Raw genomic sequence first — 21,430 nt, forward strand, 5'->3', positions numbered from 1 at the left:
AGGCTTTCTCTGTAGCGGGTGTCCAGGTCATTTTTACTGGCTGCCCCTTCCTGGTCAGATCTGTCAGGGAGGCAGCTAGAGGCACCTATAGTAGCACGACAATCCCAAGAAAGCTTGGACCTGGGTCTTGGTGAGGGGCCAAGGGGCACTCCATACAGCTTTCACCTTTTTCTCCTGGGGCCGTATTAGACCCCTCCTGACTTGGAAACCCAGGTACTTGGACTTGGTTGGATGTGAGTCCAGCCTTTCGGAGTTCGGACAGCACCATCCACAGGCCATTGAGGTGGTCCTCCCAAGTTTCGGAGTGTATGACGACATCATCCAGATAAATTCAAATTCAAATTTTGAATTTGAATGCTGATATGCTGTGGCCGTAGGCTTGATGTGGCCGTAGGACGATGTACATCATTCGCTGGAAGGTCAATATTGCCAATGGCCACTGGGGGTAGAAAAGGCAGTTTTTGCTTTGGCGGTTTCAGTGAGAGGCACCTGCCAATAGCCTTTAGTCAGGTCGAGTGTTGAGATATACCAGGCCCTTCCCAGTTTTAATTGAGTCGACAGAAATCATTGCAGAAGCGGAGGGTGTCATCAGGTTTTGGGACCATCACAATCGGACTGGACCAGGGGCTGCATGAAGGTTCAATCACCCCTAACTTTAGCATTTGTTGTACCTCCTCTTCGATAGCTTGCCGACGAGCCTCTTGGACGCGATAGGGGCGCTGCCGGACAATGACTCATGGGACCGTCCGGATCTCGTGCTCAATGACATGAGTTCACCCAGCTTGAAGCGAGAACACATCCGAGAACTGACTAACCAGGTGCTGGTGTTCTTTTGGGCAGTTAAGAGATGGGGGTTGATATCGACAACCACGGGATCGGAGAAAGCAAGGGCGGCAAGCTGGCCCTCGTCCCGTTCCACCCCTTCATCAAGCTGATGGAGCCGGTAGGTTAACAGGGCTGATTCGTTCTAGGACTGTGTACGGTCCTAGCCAGGTCACCAGAAACTTGCAAACCACCATGGGAACAAGGTCCATGACCCTGTCTCCAGGTTGGAATTCCCGTGGTTGGTCTGCCCGGTTGTAATGGCGCTGCTTTGCTTGTTGGGCCTTACACATGTGTTCCCGTTTTCTCATCTCTTTCACGTGTTCGATGATGGTGCAATGAGCTGTCGGCTGCTGTTCCCATGCCTCCTTGGCGACTTCCAGGAGACCCCAGGGCTGCCTGCCAAAGAGGAGCTTGAAGGGTGTGAAGCCAGTTGAGGCCTGGGGGACTTCCCTGATCCCAAATAGCATGTAGGGGAGCATCATATCCCAATCCCCTCTGTCCTCAGCCACCACTCTTTGAAACATTTGTTTGAAGGTTTGAATAACACGTTCTACGAGCCCGTCAGTTTGGGGATGATACACTGTGGTCTCAGAGGTCAGCCATTAGCCGGGACATGAAGGGGGTACCCTGATCAGTCAGGATCTCAGTTGGAATACCCACCCGGCTGAAGAGGAGGAACAGCTCTTTAGCAATGGCTTGCTCCCCAGGCTCCTGTGTTGGGCCGCATCTGCCAGTTCCCTGTCTTCGACAAGCTCCATGGTGGTGGATGGATTCCACATGGCGATGAGATCGTGGGAGTTCTCGCAGGCATCGGTCGATGATCAATCGCTCCGCTACCTGACCGGCAGACGGGGACCTCTCCAACAATCAGTGACGAGTGAGCTGGGATAGCTCTGCTACTTGTGCTTGGGCTGGCAGATGGGGTTTGTATTCCCAGACGTGCCAGTATTTCTTTCCATAGCTCTGTGTAGTTGTCAGCAACTTAGCGGGGAAGGGAAAAATAGGCTCGTCGAGTTTCACTGGTTAAAAAGGGGGCCAGCACGTGTGCCCAGTCATCTGGATGCCAGCACTCTGCATTTGCAGTGGCTTCAAACATTTTTAGGGATGCCTCGACATCGTCACTCGCAGACATTTTTGGGAGGAGCTGGGTGGCTTGGGCGCGGGTGTCAGGCAGCGGAGTGTGTTGGGCAGCGGCAGTCCGAAGGGTGGCGAGCTCCTGCTCTATTTCGCCTGTCGAGTGGCCAGATGCTTGACAATCTGCTGCTGGCGGATGCTGACCTCTGTGAGACGCCGTAGTACTTTCTTCCATGGCATGGGAGGAGAGCTACGCCAACCGGGGAAAACTGAAAAAAAAAGTTTGGGGTGAGAGGGAGATCACTTGCCGGTGTTATCTTCACTAATTCGCTCGCATTCTCCACCAGTGTAGCGGAGTGAATAAACACACGGCAAGGAGAGCTCAAATAAATACCCTGAGGGTAGATTTATTTAACAGGAAGGAAAAATACAGGTGAACGTGAGAGTCCTGTGACGTGCTCAGTGTTGCAGGGCTCTTCTGTCCCTCAGTGTCTCTGTGGTGCAGGGGTTCTGTGCCGTAAGGGTTGTGGCTGATTGGTCACACGCTGTTTCTAAGAGAGAGGAAAAACAGAACGTTACTGCAAATGGTAATGGAGATTATGCTGCGTTCATACCATCTCCTAATTACCGTAAGTCTGACATAGCATGTGACATTTTACTCATAGCTTTCCATATTGTCGGAATCAGAGATAGTGTCTAAGTAGCGCTAAAATGAACCTGATGGTGGTCTCTGGTCCAAGTCGTAAGTCTCAGAATGTTCAGAGTTTACAGGTTGCAGTTAAGAATTCAGAAGAGCGTGATGGTATTGTTGTTAAAATTGTTGCCATAGAAACACGTAATTTAGATTAGAGTAGAATGGTGTGTGTTGTCATTTCAAAATTACTACATGGCGTGAAAGCAGCATTAATGTGTCACCGAACCATTAGCATCAGAATTTTTGATTCATTCATGAAACACTGCGGTTTATTGCTCAGAGATTCAGTTTTACTGTGGCTTAGTTTGAAACTATTTTTGTTGGTAAAATTGAACAGGAGACAATACTGATATGTCTAATATGATAACTGATATGTATAATATGTAACACAACAGGGATTTTGTAGATTGATATATGTTTATTTTTTATTTAAAATAACAAAATATAAGTTTAATAAAATGCTAACAAAAAAAAAAAAACAATTAGCTGTGTTCGACACACACACCATGAATGAACCCTCTTTTTTTATTAAACTGTAGTATAAAAACAAGTAGCACACACAGAAGTTGGACAACAAAAATAACTACTAACGACAACTGTACCGTCACTGCAGGTCCGCAGTGCTACCTGAAAGTCAGTCACATGTTAAAGGTGTCCACTAAACTACCACCAGGTGGTGCAATTGGAAAGTTTGCAAACTGTTCTTAAACATAGATAGAATACTATATATTGTATAATATTGTATATAATATAACATCCTTAAAAATCATTAGAAAATTTACAGTGAGGGTTCATTTTAAAACGTGGGATAATCTTAGATTGTAACCGCATTACATTTACATAAAGGCTTTTACTGCATGATATGGTTAGTTAACCGATTACATTTAAGGAGGTGTGCATATATATGTGTGTGTGTGTGTGTATTCTTAAGCTTGTATGTTAGTCAAGTGCAGTGACATCTTAATGTTCATTGTCATTTTCCTAATCTCATAAGTTTGTCTTTAGAAAATATTCCAAATAAGTGTATATATTTTAAGATTAAGTGGAAATGTATTTTATTTAATGTTTTTGTGCACCCCTCAGTTTGCTCAAAATTATGATTAATTACAATTATTTATATCAGCTGCCAGTGGTACCTGTTACAGAATTAAATTGCCGCCATTCTAATCTGTCTGTCAAGCGAACATTCAGTGTAAGTTCATATTAACTCCAGGAAAAGAGTATGTTAATCACCTGAGTAAAACTATCAGTGCTATTTTTAAGAGTGTCAATAACTTATACTAAAATTCAGTTTTGTTTAGTTAAATTACTATACTTGAATTGCCTGGTTCATTGAATGAGTGTCCAGATGCAGTATCGGATGAAAGTCTTGGCAACAAGGTTTTGAACTTGCACTTATGTTCTTCTTGGTTTGAAGAGAAAATTCCAAAAGATGGTGAACATGGTCTACTATATGGACACTCTTGGGGCGTTAACAAGCCAACCCGAAACTTGGGCCTCTCACTACCTCTACCTGTTCGAGGTGAGAACACAGGAAGATGCCAGGTTCCACGCGAAGGCTATAGAATCTAGCAAATGTGTCAGGGGTTGCCCAGCCCACAGCTCTACAGATATCCAACAGTGAGGCGCCACGTGCCAACGGTCAAGACGATGCCACACATCTTGTTGAGTAGGCCCGTAATCTGAGGGGGCAGGGCACACGCTGTGCTTGGAGATGGCATTCTCCTTCTGCCAGCTTTCCTGACAGACAAAGAGCTGGTCTGAGGTCCTGAAGCTTTGTGTCTGGTCAATGTAGTATCTCAGTGCTGGGTCTGCCTCCTCTGGGGGCAGCATTTGGAGATTCACCACCTGATCTCTAAAAGTAGTAGTAGGAATCTTGGGCACATAGCCGGGCAACAATCTAACTGCCGACCTAAAAATGCCTGCAGGTTACCCCTGGGACCTCAACCAAATCCAAGAAAAGAGATACAGAAAAAAAACATCCTTTTTTGTCAGACAGAGTTTGCTCTCATAGTACCACCCTCGTGCAGGTCCTTTAAGTGCCTTGGCACATTAGTGATAATCGCCTGTGATGTTTGTACTGGCTGCTCTATACAGGCCACAAGGGCACCACACAGACACAGAAAAGAATCGGCTGAGTTAGTCTTAATTGCTGGTGATTTAATATCCATGTTGATAATGAAAAAGATGCATTAGGATAAGCATTCTTAGAAATTCTGAACTCTATTGGAGTTAGACAACATGTGTTAGGACAAGTTAAGAAAAGCTTAATGATGTAACACAAATGTTTCTCCCTTAGGCTTAAGAAAGCACCCTTAATGAAGCACAGCTGCAGGAAAACAAAACTTAGAGCTATTTCGTATAGCTTGGCAGGAAAGTACCCTATCCTACAAAAAAAAACCGGCTAGATCTGATTACCTTTCATCACTTTCAGAAGAAAACAAACATAACCCCCAGTATTAAGTACAATGACTAAATTAATGAAAAATAAAGCGTCAACAGGTGTTGACATTTTCCAAGAGCACAGTAGTAATGATTGAACTGCTTTACTTTCCAGATCAATACTATCAGAAATAAAATTCAGATCCCCTGAGGAACAGTTGCACTTATTTTCTACTATAGGAGAGGAAGATTTGTTAAATCATCCAGAATAATATAATATTCTATACTATAAAGTACCTACGCTTATGTACACTCACAATATCCACAAACATGTGGTACTTCTGTAAAATAAGGAAAACAAACAAGATGCACCATTTGGGTGTTATGTCTGGAGCATCTTTCAGAAATAAAACTAAACTCAGCAATACTATCACATACATAAGCAAAAATATATATAGAAAGCTTAAAGACTTTAGGAAGGAAATAATAAATATCGAAATCAAGCATCCATGCATCTTCATCTCAGCAGAGAACAGTAGTTTATTTATAAATAATAATACTAAAACAATTCTTACTGTCATTAATTTGCTTGGTGCTTTGTGGCTGTAATTAATGCAGAATAGGCTAGCGATCTATTAACCCTAGCTCTAGTTTTAATCTAGTCTTTTTTTGTTCTGTAACACTTTCAGCTATGGTAAAGGCACGCTCACCTCTACTGCCACTGACGGAGACAGTAAACTCTCTGAAGCTTTTGACAGTCATAGTGTAACATGAAATGTGTAAATTCTGACCAGTGCAGTACAGCTATGTGTAAATGTAGCAGAATTGCATTGCTATTAATGAATCTGTTTGTTCAGCAGATATTCATTGAAAGTTCATATAAACTCTAAGAAAGGATATTTTCATGGCCATAGAAAATACCTTTTAACAGTATCAATGCATTAGGACATGTAGCAAGGGACAAAATCATAAAGAGACATTCACTTACAAGGCAGAACCAGAAACTCATGTAATTTGTGTACAAAAGTTCTATTCACTAAACGCTAACTCACATAACTGAACACACAAGCATAAATATACTCATACATGGGGAAAATGCAGAGAAGACTTGATGAAACCATCAGGAAAAGCAGAGAGTGAACCTCAGTTCACACCGCAGAGAGTGAAAAAGAGTCAGTTATCCACCTGTAAACCATTAGCGCCAGTTATAATGTGGTCTACAACTAATACTAAACCTCAATTTCATTTAGTTAAATGTACAATATTTGCATTGCCTTTTTGGTGATGGTCCAGATATAGTCTGGATCTTTGGAAAGTCAAGGCCTGGCGCAAAACTTCTTTTCATTGTCTCTAAGAACCACAGACTGCGCTGTCTTGAGGCCCACTAGATATAGTTTCAGTGGCAGACAAGAGGGTGATGGGAGACCATTGTCTTGACAAAAAGCTAGGTGGGTAAATAAAGCGAGGCCCTTTTGAGCTCTGTGAAGGTCACACCTCTTGAAGGTCAGAGAGTCAATAGTGTTTTGAACTTTGGAGAGAAAGTTTTAGGACTCTTTGTCTCCAAGCATGGTAATTTGCATATACACTTGATTTGAGGTTGATACACACATTCTTAGAACACTGATATGTCGCAAAAGTATCAACATATAATTTACACTCTCAATTAGATCATGTGACGAATTGATAGAGACCAAAAATGGTACAAGTAAGGTGATATTAACTTGTGATCTACCATAGACATGCATAAAACATAAAAACACAAAAGACAATATACATGAGCCGTAACAACATACGCAATGACCTGAGGACATGCATTATAGGAAATTAATAGACAAACTGACTTAAATTCACGGATATAATAAAATGAGTAATTTCCTATTGCAGTAAGTGTCTGTTTTAGAGAGAATTGCCTAGGAATGCATTCTCTCTACATACTTTTAGGTCATAAAGTTTATCTGATCTGACAGAGGTGTCCTGGTTACCATGGTAACATGGGCCTGGGTCCATCCATGGACATACTGGCACCCAATTTGTGTATTGGGTGAGGTGTCAGAGATTGTCAATTCATCGAATTAAAAATTGTGTGTCCTTTTTGTTCAAATACTATAATAATAATAATAATAATAATAATAACAAAAACAAGAAGAAGCAAAACAGAATATAGCAAAACATTTAATAATTTCTTTATCTTTATTTTTGCTTATTTTTATTTAATTTTTCTTTATTTTTACAGTAAACCTCTTATCAAACTACTATCAAAATGAAAATTACATTAAATTTGATTACATTTTAAGTGATTAATTAGTCAGTGTTTTATGTTTGTAATAAATTTTAGATACAGAAAAATCAAAACAACAATTTCTGAAAACAATTATTAAAACATTACATATGGATATATTATTGTACAAATATTTTATTGATAAATTTATAAATAAAGGTTTTTTTTTTTTTTTTTTGCCATTTTAATTAACCCATTAAATTGGAATCCAAAAATTTTTTAAACTGAAGTACTGAAGTTCCTAAGTTCCTATGGCATTTAAGTGTACAAAGTTTATTGTTACTTGACATGGTTGTAGTAATTAATTTGACGAAGGAGTACATACAAAAGAGACTTAAATTCAAAGGCATGGCCTAGGCCTTCAGTGAACTTATCCATCTCTTCTAAATACTAAAATAATGATGCCATGGCTATAGAAACCATAAATATTACACACAAGTCTCCCCGCTGCTCAATGCAGGAGGAAAATATTACCACAGTTTTACCTGGGAAAACGTAACATTAATATTATTCATACAAGGCAGTGAAGAAAAGTGTAATGTTATATGTATCTCTATGACATCGTCAAGCCGAATCTCCTCATCGGTCTTCCTACAGGCCGCAAGAAAAGACCGTTTAATGCAGCTCGACTGAGACAGTGAGACATTCTTATGGAAACGTGGCTTTATATCTTATCATATTCAAGATTCAAGAGGCAAGATTTTATTCGTCACATACAATTTGTACAAGTACAACGTGTAGTGAAATGTTATTCTGGTACATGCCAAGACTGTGCAAAGGAGAAAGAAAGAAATGTATTTAAATGTAGAATGTAGAATAAATACTTACAACAAAAAATATAGAGGAGTCTGATGGCCAACAGACTGCGGTATTGTCTACCAGAGTGCAGTAGATAGAAGAGAGGATTTACATGGTGTGTATTGTCTTTGATGATGTTTGTAGATCTGACTATGCAACGCCTGTTGTAAATGTCTTGCAGAGAGGGTAGAGCAGAACCAGAGATTCTTATTCAGAGATCTTATCTTATAACTTAAAATCTGATTGGTTGTCCAACTTTTTCATTGCTGCTGATTTTAAGCTACAGAAGCTGTTGATTCTGAAGGCTGATTCTGATTTCTATGACAATGGCAATATGATTGCTGAAATATGATTGGATAAAAGCTTTAAAACAAACATGCACAAGTGGAAGCAGTGCAATCAGAGAAAAGCTATAAAATGAAAGAATAGATTTAATAGACATTCATGGAAAAAAAAGTCAGTCATTCTGATAGCATTTAGGCCAGGAAAGAAGGTTTTGCTGGCCCTGATGGCCCACCACTATAAGAAATACATATTATAGTTGACTTATGTTAAACCTATTTAAATTACGTTTTCCCGTGCATATTGACTATGTTAAAAGTTAAAAACAGAGGTGTCACAACCTCATGAGTTATTAGGAGGTATTATTCAGGAGGTAGCTGGATGACGGAGAAGAGCCATTATGGAGACAGGAGGGACTTTTAACAATATAGACTGCGTCAAAGCACTGAACAGTATCAAACAGGAAAATAGAGTGATAGTAGTGTATAATGGCAAGGTTAAGGCTTGCGCTGTCCCAATTCAGTATCTGTGATCAGATGTTGACAGGCTTAATTCTATTATTATTTTAGTAACTTGTTATGAAATAAAAAGTCTCTCACCTTAGAAAAAAGAGCTGCCAGATGTTATAACGTGTTCGTAACACTCTTCCATGGAACGTGACACCGCCCTGTAGCCTATATCAATTCATAAATCATAGAAACTATGCGCATGCAATTTATGAAATGAAAGTACAGTACAACTATATATCACAAAAAACTTGTACTGCATGCATTAGCTGAGAAGGTTTTAATGATACTGAATTTCCAGCAATTATCGTTAATTTGATTTCTCAGATGCTATTTGAACTAAACTGAGCTAGACAATGACGTATCTGAATTCAATAATGAAATGCCTTTAAATTAAAAGTTGAAGTAAATTAAGTGTCTAATCTTGTTATTTTACATTACTGACATTCTATTTCTTCATTCGATAAGGTCAAGTGCTTTGACACAATTTATAATAGCTCTGTGTCAATAAAACTGATTTGACATGAAGGTATGATATTCATTCTATTCAGGAGCAGTTTCCACGTTTCATTAACAGTTCATGTTAGTATTGTATATTCACCATGTAATCAACCGGTTGTTTTCATAACCGAAAAGTTATGTTATTGAAAGTGTTAAAATTGGTATTTTCACTTTTTGTAATTTTGTATATGTTTATGACTGTGCTGGCTCAGCCAGCTTCACTGTATTAACAAAAACTAGTTTGAAACTGCTATTTCAGTTGGTCAAGAAGCAGACTATGAACAAAGTGAAACTAAACTAGGGAAACTCTAAATGGTCCTGTAAAACAACTGGCACTAGGAAAGCATTACACGCAGAACAATACTCAGCAAATTGAGCAGGATCTGACTAAGTGTTATATAGTGTGTCTAACATTGTGATTTGTTTAACGCTGTGTGCAATCAGTTGAGTGGATCATTGGAAATGTGGTCCAGGGTGATGTGTGAGAGCCAACACTATGGAAGAGTGACCTCTGGTGGCAATTGGACAGAAGCACTTTGCACTTTGTTGTGATTAACAGTAAAGTGTGTGCAGCTGAATTCAATTTAGATTTTATCAAATGGGTATAAAAAAGGTTCATATACCATATATATTGCAGCAGCCATTGTGAGAAGAATGAATTGAGTGTAAAGACCATCGACTTTACCTTGCAAATCCACCGGACAGGGATCGCTTTTTTTTATCATCTTTCCTCCTACTTGTTCCACTTCTGTTTCACTTTTTTTTTGTAATCTTAGGATGCTTTTGCAGATCTCTATTATCACTACAACTCTTCAAAAATATGCATCACACACTATATGCAGTTCCATCCTAATAACCTGTCCACTTTGCCAATGTTTTCTAATACTACACTAATTTCTTTTTCTGTTAGTCTCTGGAATTGGCGATTCGCAGTAAACAAATCTCTTGGTGCTAACAGTGCCACCAATACTTTCTGCTCCACACTTGTTTAGACACTGTCTGCCCCTTTTTTTCCAGGCCAGCCCATACTACTCTCTTCCTTCTCTGCTAATGTCTCCACTGCTATAAGGACATAATGTCATAACAAAATTAACATTCATAAATGTAACATCTAACTACCGGAGTGCCTCAGTGCCCACTTATCTTCTGTCTATATATCATTACTAGGCTCTGTCATTCAGAAACATGGCTTTTCAATATCACTACTATGCTAATGATACCCAACTCTACCTCTCATTCTATCCTGATGATCTGACGATAACTGCTCACATCTCCAGCATTTCTTGCTGGATGAAGGTCCATCACCTTCAACTCCACCTTGCCAAGACAGAACTGCTTGTGGTTCCAGCAAACCCGTCGTTTCATCACAATTTACCATCCAGTTAGGCACATTAACTGTAACTCCTTCAAACAGCCAGAAACACTGGAGTTGTGATTGGTGATCAGCTGACTTTCTCATGCCACTCAGTCCTGCAGATTTGCTTTATACAACATCAAGAAGATCAGGTTCTTTCTTTCAAAACATGCTTCACAATTCCTTGCCCTTGCTGTTGTTCTGTCCAGCTGGACTATTGTAATGCCATCTTGGCTCCAGACCTTTACAATTAATCCAAAATGCAGCAGCAAGATTAATTATTAATGAACCAAAAAGAATGCACGTCACCCCGTTTATCCATTTGCACTGGCTACCAATAGTTGCTAAATATAATTGAATTAAATGTTATAATTCATTTTACAACACTCTGTGTCATTTATCTCTGTATCTGATTTGAAGTGGGCAAAATACTGGTGCTAAAAAGCTGGAGCTGCCAAAATAACCGTCATATTTATTATTCCAGTCAAATACTGCAAATATCATGAACCACTTTAACTTCTCAGTGCTGGCTAGATGTGTATTAAACAATTCTAATGCACTTCATGTCAGGTGGTTCTTAGCCTCCATGTCATGCCTTACATATATACTTATCATGATACACAAATTCATATGTGATATTTTGGTCATTGCACCCTTTCCTTATTATTAAAATTATTTTATGTTTAAATCAAATAGAACAAACAGATGGCTTCTTAAAATATTAAATAGATAATTTACCCAAAAATGAAAAATTACACCATGATTTACTCACACTCAAGGCATCCATTGTTTATATGTCTTTATTCTTTCAGACAAATACAATCATATCCTGGCTCTTCCGAGCTTAATAAGAGTGGTCATTGAGATTAAATAGTCTAATAGAAGTCCAGCAAGCTTCGGCCATCCACCATAAAAAAAAAGCTTTCCACTTGGCTCCATGGGGTTGATAAACGTTTCCTAAAGCAAAATGATGTCTTTTTGTAAGATAAATATCCATATGTAAAACTTTATTTTAAAAATCTACACAAAGACAAATGTACAAGTCCAGAGGAGAGAGCAAAACAAAACACATGTCACAAGTAGAAGTAGAAAATGTTGATGGATTTTGATATGTGCCAAGAGGAGACTGGTTTACTATTGTTAAAGGAAACTATATGTCGACTGCGCACTTCATTTTGCTTCATAAAATTCAGACTGAACCACTAACTGCAGAGGGACTGTTTTGCTGATGTCTATCATACTTTTCTGGGCCTTGACAGTGTTATCTACTTGACAGTCACAGTCTTACGCTTTTCATCCAAAATATCTTAAATTGTGTTCTGAAGATGGACAAAGCTTTTACGAGTTTGGAACAACATGGGAAAAAAGTGATTAATGACAAAATGTTTATTTTAGGGTGGAGTGACCCTATAAATGCACAAACATGTACATTAGTGTGATGGGTATTGAGCCATTAATAAGTAAGATACTTAAAAAAAAAAATCATGTCAAAACTTCTTCAGAGCCCAAAAATTCCCTGAAGAAAAGAAAAAGAAAAATATCTAAATTAAAAACATTATAAACGTTGTATTATTTACTGTAATTTCTAGCTAACTGCCATATGCATGTACACAAGAGAGTTGCATTCCAGTGAATGATGTAGGACGTGTCTTAAAACTGTCCCGAGCAGCGTTTTGCACTCAGATAAGATGACAGTTGTTGAGTGCCCTCAGGTGGCCATCAATTTTCTGTACAGGTGAACAATATATATAATATTCTTCCAAATTATCACATTTCTATCATTTCTTTTAAGTTATCAACAGTTCCATCTTAGTAAGTTTATACCTAAATAATGTATTTTAATATTAATAGCGCACATAATATCTGTTAGTATTTTACACTCATCTTCTCTGCCCATCCTATTGTTATTTATCCAGGGAAACTCTTATAATTTGTATGGCCCAAACTCACGTCAGTATTTTATGCCAATGTTGCCTAGTTATCAGATCTTGTATGAAATGCATCACCTCACACAATCGACACAATATACAAATTTCATTTGTGACCTTAATCTGGCAACCTAGAACCCAGTTGTGCAGTGCTCCAGTAGTAGACGCCCCGGGAGGTTGGATCTAGTAGATAGTAGGAGAAGAGTCAGGTGGTGGTGCTCTGGCAAAGAATAATGTGTATATGTATAAAATATATAAAATATATATATATATATATATATATATATATATATATATATATATATAATTCATCAATAAACAAACAATATTCTTTATACATTAAATGTCTTTCAACATGGTGGGCATATCTCAGCATATTAAATCACAGCTAGTGTTGCCAATTTAGATATTTTGAAAATAGACTTTTTAAGCTTTCTATACATATATTTCTTATGTCTGAGGTGAGTATTCAGAGGTGAGATTAAGGTTGTTTTATTTACACATCTTTAAAGAAAGATGACAGACCAAGACTAAGCGCACCCTGTTTATTTATTTTACAAAAGCACATTGTTTTGTTGTTATTATAATTATACACATATAAGCGTAGCCCCTGTGCAGTTTTAGACATCAAGAAAAAAAATGAGACAGACTGCACTGTTGAGTAAATCGTGGTGTAATTTGAATTTGTGGGTAAACTATCCCTTTAAAGTGACATTGCAAGAATTTCTGAAAGCTGCAGCTTAACATCTTTGAAAATAAATGTCAGCAAATATAGAAATATAAAGGCATGTCTCACTTTGTGTTTTCATGCAGGTTTTTAAGGACCATCTCAGTGATCTTATTCCTGAACAAACAAGACATGCTGGCAGAAAAAATTCTGGCAGGAAAATCCAAACTCGAAGATTATTTTCCAGAGTATGCTCGATACACTCTTCCTCCTGAAGGTAATGTTTTATATATGATCACAATATACTAATAAACAAGAGATTAGTACATTCCAGTAAATGATTTATGGGATATGTGCATAAAATCAGGAGAGTACTACAAGAGCACAGTAATGTTTTTTTCTAATATGTGCAGTGAAGTAAAGTATAAGAGAATGGACTGAAAATAGTTCTTGCTAGAGATTTTCTTGTGTTATCAATGTGCACAGCAAACGTTTGAGACATGTTTAATTTTCCTGACAGATAGTAATACGTCATCAAGGGGAAAAAGAGAGAGAGAAAAAAAAAATCCCCCAAACCCTCCCCATGACCTGGTCTAAAGATTTCATTAGCTGTGTCAGTTACAGAGCTGATTGTCTACACAGTGATGAAAAAACATAACTAGTGATGCGTGGATATATCTGCAGGTTGGGTGGGTTGGGTAAAAAAAACTGCACATTTTTGTGAAAAACACATGCTCTGGTATTTGACATACTCATCCTACGTTGCCACCAAACTTGGTCAACATGATCTAAAACTGTTGGGTATGAAAAATTGTAAGGGGATATTTCATACCTAGAACAGTTGAATTTATGGCGAGAATTGAGAAGCAGGAAGTGACAATTACTTGCAGATTTTGTCTTATTTAGTTCAGCATTCTAACTTCAGCAGTTTATTTGATCAGGAAATCTGAACACATAGATGTCACTATTAGAAATCAAAGTTATAGCGCCACTAACTAACAGGGAGTGTTTTTTTTTTTTCAAAATGCTTTGAATGCACCCTCTTATATTGCTTCAAACTTCATCAGAATAATGTAAAAATGTGGCCAATATAAAACTGTGAAGGGATTATTGATACTTAAAATTTGGGCTGCAACAACTAATAGATAAATTTGATTATTATCGATAATGAAAATAATCAACAATGATTATCATTATTGATTAGTCAAGTCTGCCCACAGCGCACATCCATCCAGTCACATCAAATTAAAGCATTGAATAACATGTATCTATGGACAAAATGAATTTATAATAGTACGTGAAGTACGTGATTAAACTGCCCAAACCATAAGAATTCTTTTTTTGAAACTTGTAAATGTCACAAATTCACGTGAGCATTTCCATTTTTGCATAAAGGTCCATCTTGTTTAGTAAATCTTTACTAAATGAGCGCTTTTTTTTAATGAAGAGATTTAAACTATATTGACTATACTCTGCCTAACAAATATTACAATACATTTATGTAAGGTTCCAACAAATTATGTAAGCTTTGTGCCACTGCTGTTCTAAACAAAACTATTAGTGGTTACCAATTGGGTAGTCCTCCAATAGGCGTAAGCTCTTTTGTGACAGTAGCTGGTAGATTATATCATTTCTAGTGATATAATTATTGCACTTTATAGTGTTTTATTTTTCCAGTTACCTAATTACAGTCAAAAGTACATAAAAAATTCCAGCAAGAATTCAAGCTGTTATGAAAGGTATAGGAGTTTTCATAGCATACAGTTGACATGTTTGTTTGAAGGACATTGCACAGATTCTGTTTTTGTCAATAAAAAAGAAAATTAATTGATTAATAGAATAAATAATCTTCCAAGTAATTGATTATCAAAATAATCATTAGTTGCAGCTATACCTAAAACACTATTGCCATGTCAATGTGTAAAACTTTTAATATTCTTTTCTGGTGTTTTTAAGGCACTTAACATTCTTAGAATTTAATGAAACTTAACACACACACATCAGTATTAATGAAATTAGTGAAAATAATATGTTATTTTTGAGTTATGGAAACAATGTTTACCATGGTGAATACAATACTAACATAAACTGTTAATAAGACGTGGAAACTGAATAAAATAATTATCCTTTATGCAAATCCTTTTCAGCTAACACACACAGTACCGGCTATGTGATTTATCGGTACTGTTCTTTTATTTTGCGGGTTGCATGCTTGTAGTTTCTGTGTTTCATAAACCGATACAGTGCAGCGGTTAATATTATTACAGTTAATATTATAATAGTAGGTGAATTTTTGAGGTGACATATTTGTCACATTAAGAAAAGGGGTAATGCGTTGCTCGATTAATTTAGCCGAATCAGTTATTTTAGTGTTGTATATTTTCTGTATATTTTAAAGCATATTTTAACAAATCTACATGCATATTTAGCATTTTGACATCCAGTGTGAAATAGTTATATTTTTACATTTAGTTTGCACATTTTCAAGTTCAAAAAATATTTTTTTTCCTAGTTAAGCATAAAAAGGTAGACTTTTGATATATGTTACAAATAGCTGATGTGAAATCTAATTTTTATATATGTTGTGAAAAGTTTTTTTTTTTTTTTTTTTTAATTGAGAAATAACTGCCCAGTTTAACATATGTAACATTAAAAAGTAATAAATGCTCAATGTCACATATATGTAACATTACAGATCTTTCACAAGGAGGGGTTGTATTTCAAAAACAACAGCAGAAAAATGTTATAAATGGTCAGGTTGGTTTTATATGCCCCATAATTTTCCTATAATTTATTAATGTAACAATAAAACCAAAACGGTAATCGTTATATATATTTTTAAAGCGCATTATCCAAACTCTTCACAACGTTTTACTTGCAAAAACTTGTGAAAATTGGTACTCACGTTGGAATCTGTGACCATTAGGGCCAGCAGACATTGGTACATAGGCATGGCACTGGGTCTCTGCAGGACCCCCTGTAATACGGAGGGACACATTTCATACATACTTGCACATGCACATATGAAACAGCGCAGGTATATAAGGTTAGCGCTTGCATTCAGTTTTTTGCTGATTAGCCAAGGTGATGTGCCTCAGCCACACAGCAATGGTATAGCAACTGTGGTGACAGGACGTAACATCTTTGTTTCCTTCTGGGAATGAGAGTTACATATGTAACTGCGACATTCCCTTTCAGTCAGCTACGTTTGACGTTATGACAACCAAAGATTGACTAATTGGGATCCCTATGAAAATTCTACTATTGCTGACTAATATGCCCAATCTAATTGGGGAGGAAGGTAGAACAACCTGGGATGATGATATATTACCACCACCTATATCTCAAATGGACCACTAACACTCTATCTACAGTCTCATTTAAGAGTGTCAATGGTTTATGTCTGCAATCCGCAAGAAGAAGAAGAAGATGTGTTAGACATAGCGGTCGATTGGAGGTGAAAAACTATATAAATAATGTTCAGTTTCTTGCACAGACCAATAGTTTTGTGTCTTTACACATCAGTGTATCACCACAAGCCACAGGGTTTAATTTGGTTTTCTCTGTGCATGTTTTCTTTTTTTACTCTCAAAGACATAGAATCCATAGACTTCCATGACATGACAGATTGCAACAGTTTGAGTTAAAAGTCTTTGTTCATGTTCTACTAAAGAAACCATGTCACCTTCATCTTGGATTCCCCAGATAGACTTCAAATATAAATTTTTGAGAGAACTATCCTTTTACTGGCTCCTCCTTCAAAGCCATCAGGACTGAGGGGAGATACCAAGAGGGTAGCAGGTGCAGGCGTTGGTCACCTAGAACCTCTGCGTTCTGTCCAGAGACCACACATGGAGATTCCACAGGTCTGGGTGCCAAAGGTCTCTGATCTGATCTCTCTCTGATCCTTCCTTAGAGGAATTCGCCAAGGATGAGCTGTTGCAAGAAGCATCAGTACAGCCAACCAGATCCGATTGTGCCTGTATGGTGCTACTAAGAGAACTTGCTCCTTATCTTGCTCCTTATTATCTTGCTCCTTATCTTCTTATCTTGGGGAAAACACATAGCCCTCGTGCCAACTGTGTGCCAGTGCATCTGTGCTGAGGGTCTCCCCAGACAGGGAACAGTTGGCAGTGAGACGTGATAGGGGAGGAAAACAGGTCTACCTGAGCATCTCTGAAGTGTCTCCACATCAGCTAGACTGTCTTGGGGTGGAGTCGCAATTCTCCCAGAAGGGTTGGTCTGTGTGAGAACTTGCACAATTGAGCTCACTTGTGAAATGAACAGCGCAATGTTACCTCAGATGCTTCTGACTTGCACAGTCGCAGTGTTGTCTGTACAGACCAGTACGTGTTTGTCATGTAGCAATAGTTTGAAGAAGAGCAGAACAAGCCATACTGCTAGCAACTTGAAGCAGTTGATATGCCACTGCAGCCAGGGCCATGTCCAGGTGCCCAACGCTACATGCCCATTGCACATGGCCCCCCAGCCCATGGCAGAGGCATCTGTTAATACAACAACATGCCTGGACAGTTGCACTAGGGGACCTCCTGCCCAAAGTAAAGCAAAGTAAGTGTTTTCATGTATGTGAAAGTTTATGTTCATTATCAAGTGATCATGTTGGTGCATCCCTGTCATGAATGCGCAATAATGTTTTTCCGCATAAACATTTGCGAAAGCAAGTGACATGAATAGTAATCAGATCTAGCAGTTTGAATGTTTCTCTGTAGGATAGGGAATTTTCCTGCCAAGTACTACAATATACCTTTAGTTTTGTTTAAGTTTTGTTTTAGTTTTTCTTATAGCTGAGCTCTATTTTCCACGTTGCTTTATTTAGCATATGAGTGTGCTCATGCATTGCTCATACCACAGCATTGGACTCTTTTGCTTAATCTTCCTTAAGCATAAAGGAGCGACTTTATCTGAAGTGCTAGAAAAGAGTCCACAGTATTTCCACCATACTTGTAAAAAGGAGTAGAATTTAAGTATATGGAATTTACTGTATATACTGTATATGGAGTTTACACAAGACTAGATAATGATCTGATATATCATCAATTTGTTGCAGAATTTCAACACTCTTAACATCAATTCTGTGTGACAGTATTAAATCTTGAATATTATTTTGATGATGAGTGGGTCCTGACATGTGTTTTCTATCCCCAATAGAGTTCAGAATGTCTATAAAGGCTCACCCTAATGCATCAACATGGATATTAAAATGACCAACAATTAATACTTTATCTGCAGCCAGCACTAATTCTGTATGGTCTGTATGGTGCCCTGGTGGCATGTGTACAGTAGCCAGCACAAACATCACAGGAAATTTATCATTAACACTTCTTTCTCTGGATAATTATAATGTTAAAGCACCATCACCTTAGACAAGTTATACTTAAAGCCTGCCCTCTAAAAAAGTACTGAAAATATTGGTTTTACTTGATGGTCCCCAACATTGTGTTGACAAAAAGTAACTTTGCACCTACATGTCAACCATCTCTCATTAGAGTGTAGACTTGTAGGGTTAGAATAAGTTGATATGTTCTTGAAAAGCTACTTATAGTAGAATGCCTGTTGGTAGATCATATTTATGAGATATATATAACACTAAAGAGTTAGCAGATAATAATCAGACAGTTAGTTGACATGTTGGTGAAAAGTTATAGTCAACAGAATGTTCATAAGGGACCATCAAAATAAAGTGTTTTCAAAATAGTGCTATAATATTTAGCAGCATCTTCACCTTTACCTGCTCATGGAACATGGCTCATGTAGAATCATTTAAAATAATGTATTAATCTGGTTTAAGCCAGGTTTCTGTCAAACAGAGCATATTTAGGTTATGATCACTGATAAAATAATTAACAAAAAGTATTTTCGTAGAATCTAAGGTAGCCAAAATGGTTCGGCCTGATAATGGCCCAGATCCAGCAGGCCAGAAGAAATAATTCAGCCCATTTGCTCTTTCCAGAATAGGCATTGACATGGGATGAAAGTAGTAAATATGGTACAGCAAAATATGGTACATGGTCATAAAGTGATTTATAGCTGTAATTTATGGTTTTATGACAATAATAATAATACCATATGTTCACCCTTTGAACTAAAAATAGACATCCGGTAGTAAAAATGTCACGTGTGAAATTCTGGTTTGGCCATATGTTGTTTGTACAAGTGTTTGTCCAGTTGTAAGCCATAAATGAGCTGTAAAGTATTGTTTTATTAATTTATTCTTCCACAAAATCATCTGTGGACCATGAAACAGCTGCTTCGGGGGCTCCTCTTAGTGTGCTCTCTCACGCTAGTTGAATGGTCTTATCCAAACAAAACATATTCATCATGATTACATTAATTTATCATGTTTTATTTAATATTTTGCACAAGTATTGTGATTTCCTGATCTTTTTAAGTGCTTGTCTAATGCTTTAGGTGCATGACAATGAGGATTTTTCACCATCCAACACAAATTTCAAGAGTTGTATCATCTGAGCTTGACTCAACTGTTTTACAATTTCTTAGGTTATTGTTATTTTTGACTCGCGTATAGAAAAATTATGGGAAAAATCTAATCGTCCGTGTGTACCAATATGCTTAATTATACTGTATTCAGCACAAACTGGGACACAATAATATGTGGACATTGTAAGGAGGCTGTGTTCCATATGCGGAGTTTAATAAACAAGACAAGACAAGGTTCAGAAACAGGCAGAGGGTCAGCAACGTAAGACAGTCAGGATCGGTTACCAGGTTAGGGGGCAGTTCTGTAGTTGTGGTAGGGAAGCAGACAATGGGTCATAAACACAGGCAATCAGTCCAATCAGGCAAACAAAGCAGAGGGGCAAATCCAAAGAGCAGAGAAGGCAAACAGGCAGAGATCATACACAGAGTAGCAAACAGAATAATCCAGAACGCTCGGTAAGGCAGGGTAAGCTGGCAATACTTCACGTAGATGAGTTTGTGAGCTCTGGCTTTATACTAGTCAAACAGGAAGTGGTTGCAGAGGAAGTGGAGCTGAGTCAGTACTCCGGTGATGGCTCCCTCTGCTGGCGTGGCATTACAGACATCATGAACGCATGTTTTGTGTCAAGCAGATTTTGTGCACAGTGTGTAAAAATTATAATGCCTACATTATTCAAAAATTCATAAAAACAATACTTTACAGGTCATTTGTAGCTTTACAACCAGATAAACACCTGTGCAACACTTGTACAAACAACATATGGCCAAACTGTTTTTTGTTTTTTTTTTATAACCGGATGTTCTTTACACAGCTATTGAAGTTGACCAACATTCCAACATTCCACAATTAACAACAGAATCAAATCTATGCAAAGGAAATGTGTTGCACTGCGTGAGGCAAATGGTGGTCACAACAGATACTGACAGATTTTTGGATCCCCCAATACAGTAAAACTGCACATTTTAGAGTGGCCTTTTAATGTGGCCAGGCTAAGGCACACCTGTGCAATGATTATGCTGTCTAATCAGCATCTTGATATACCACACCTGTGAGGTGGGTGGATTATCTCGGCAAAGTAGAAGTGCTCGCTGTGTTAGTGAGCGCTTCTCCTTTGCAGAGATTTAGACAGATTTGTCAACACTATTTGACAGAAATAGGTCTTTTGTGTACATACAAAAAGTCTTAGTACAGCTTATAAAAAGTTTTTTTATAATTTAGTTCAGGTATATATATATATATATATATATATATATATATATATATATATATATATATATATATATATATATATATATATATATATATATATATATATATATATATATATACTGTGCTGTCTTCCTCATGTTTAGACTTGGAGCATGGAATCTCCACCACAGTTTTTGCTCCACCTCTCTACATCAGTGTCTTAAGATCCCATTTGTACACAGGTTGGGGGCCTGGCTAGTACTCCCCAGCTCATCTCACTGGCTGATCTGGATGGTTCGACTCGGCTGTGCTATTCAATTCACTAGTATCCGTCCAGGTTCAGGGCCATTCTCTTCACATCTGATCACTCTGACAACCCCCTGCATGTGGAGATTGTGATCCTTACCGGCGAAGGACGTGATAGTACCTATAGTACCTATACCTCTGGCTAAGATGAATTCAGGATTTTACAGACCCTATTTCACTATCTCAT

At 37.7% G+C, this 21,430-nt stretch overlaps 1 protein-coding gene across 4 annotated transcripts in view; it reads left to right on the forward strand.

Moving 5' to 3' along the window:
* gnal (guanine nucleotide binding protein (G protein), alpha activating activity polypeptide, olfactory type) overlaps window positions 1-21,430 on the forward strand; it is a 116,245-nt gene that overhangs the window by 80,972 nt on the left and 13,843 nt on the right. For 3 of the 4 annotated variants that reach the window (XM_043225767.1, XM_043225768.1, XM_043225766.1), the window contains one exon: window positions 13,436-13,566. The exons of the other annotated variant lie outside the window; for it this stretch is intronic. In XM_043225767.1, the coding sequence (XP_043081702.1) occupies window positions 13,436-13,566 (131 nt within the window). The remainder of the gene's footprint in view (window positions 1-13,435; window positions 13,567-21,430) is intronic. 4 annotated transcript variants of the gene reach the window in all.

The sequence above is a fragment of the Puntigrus tetrazona genome, chromosome 24 (genome assembly GCF_018831695.1).
Source record: "Puntigrus tetrazona isolate hp1 chromosome 24, ASM1883169v1, whole genome shotgun sequence".
NCBI classification, from domain to species: Eukaryota; Metazoa; Chordata; class Actinopteri; order Cypriniformes; family Cyprinidae; genus Puntigrus; species Puntigrus tetrazona.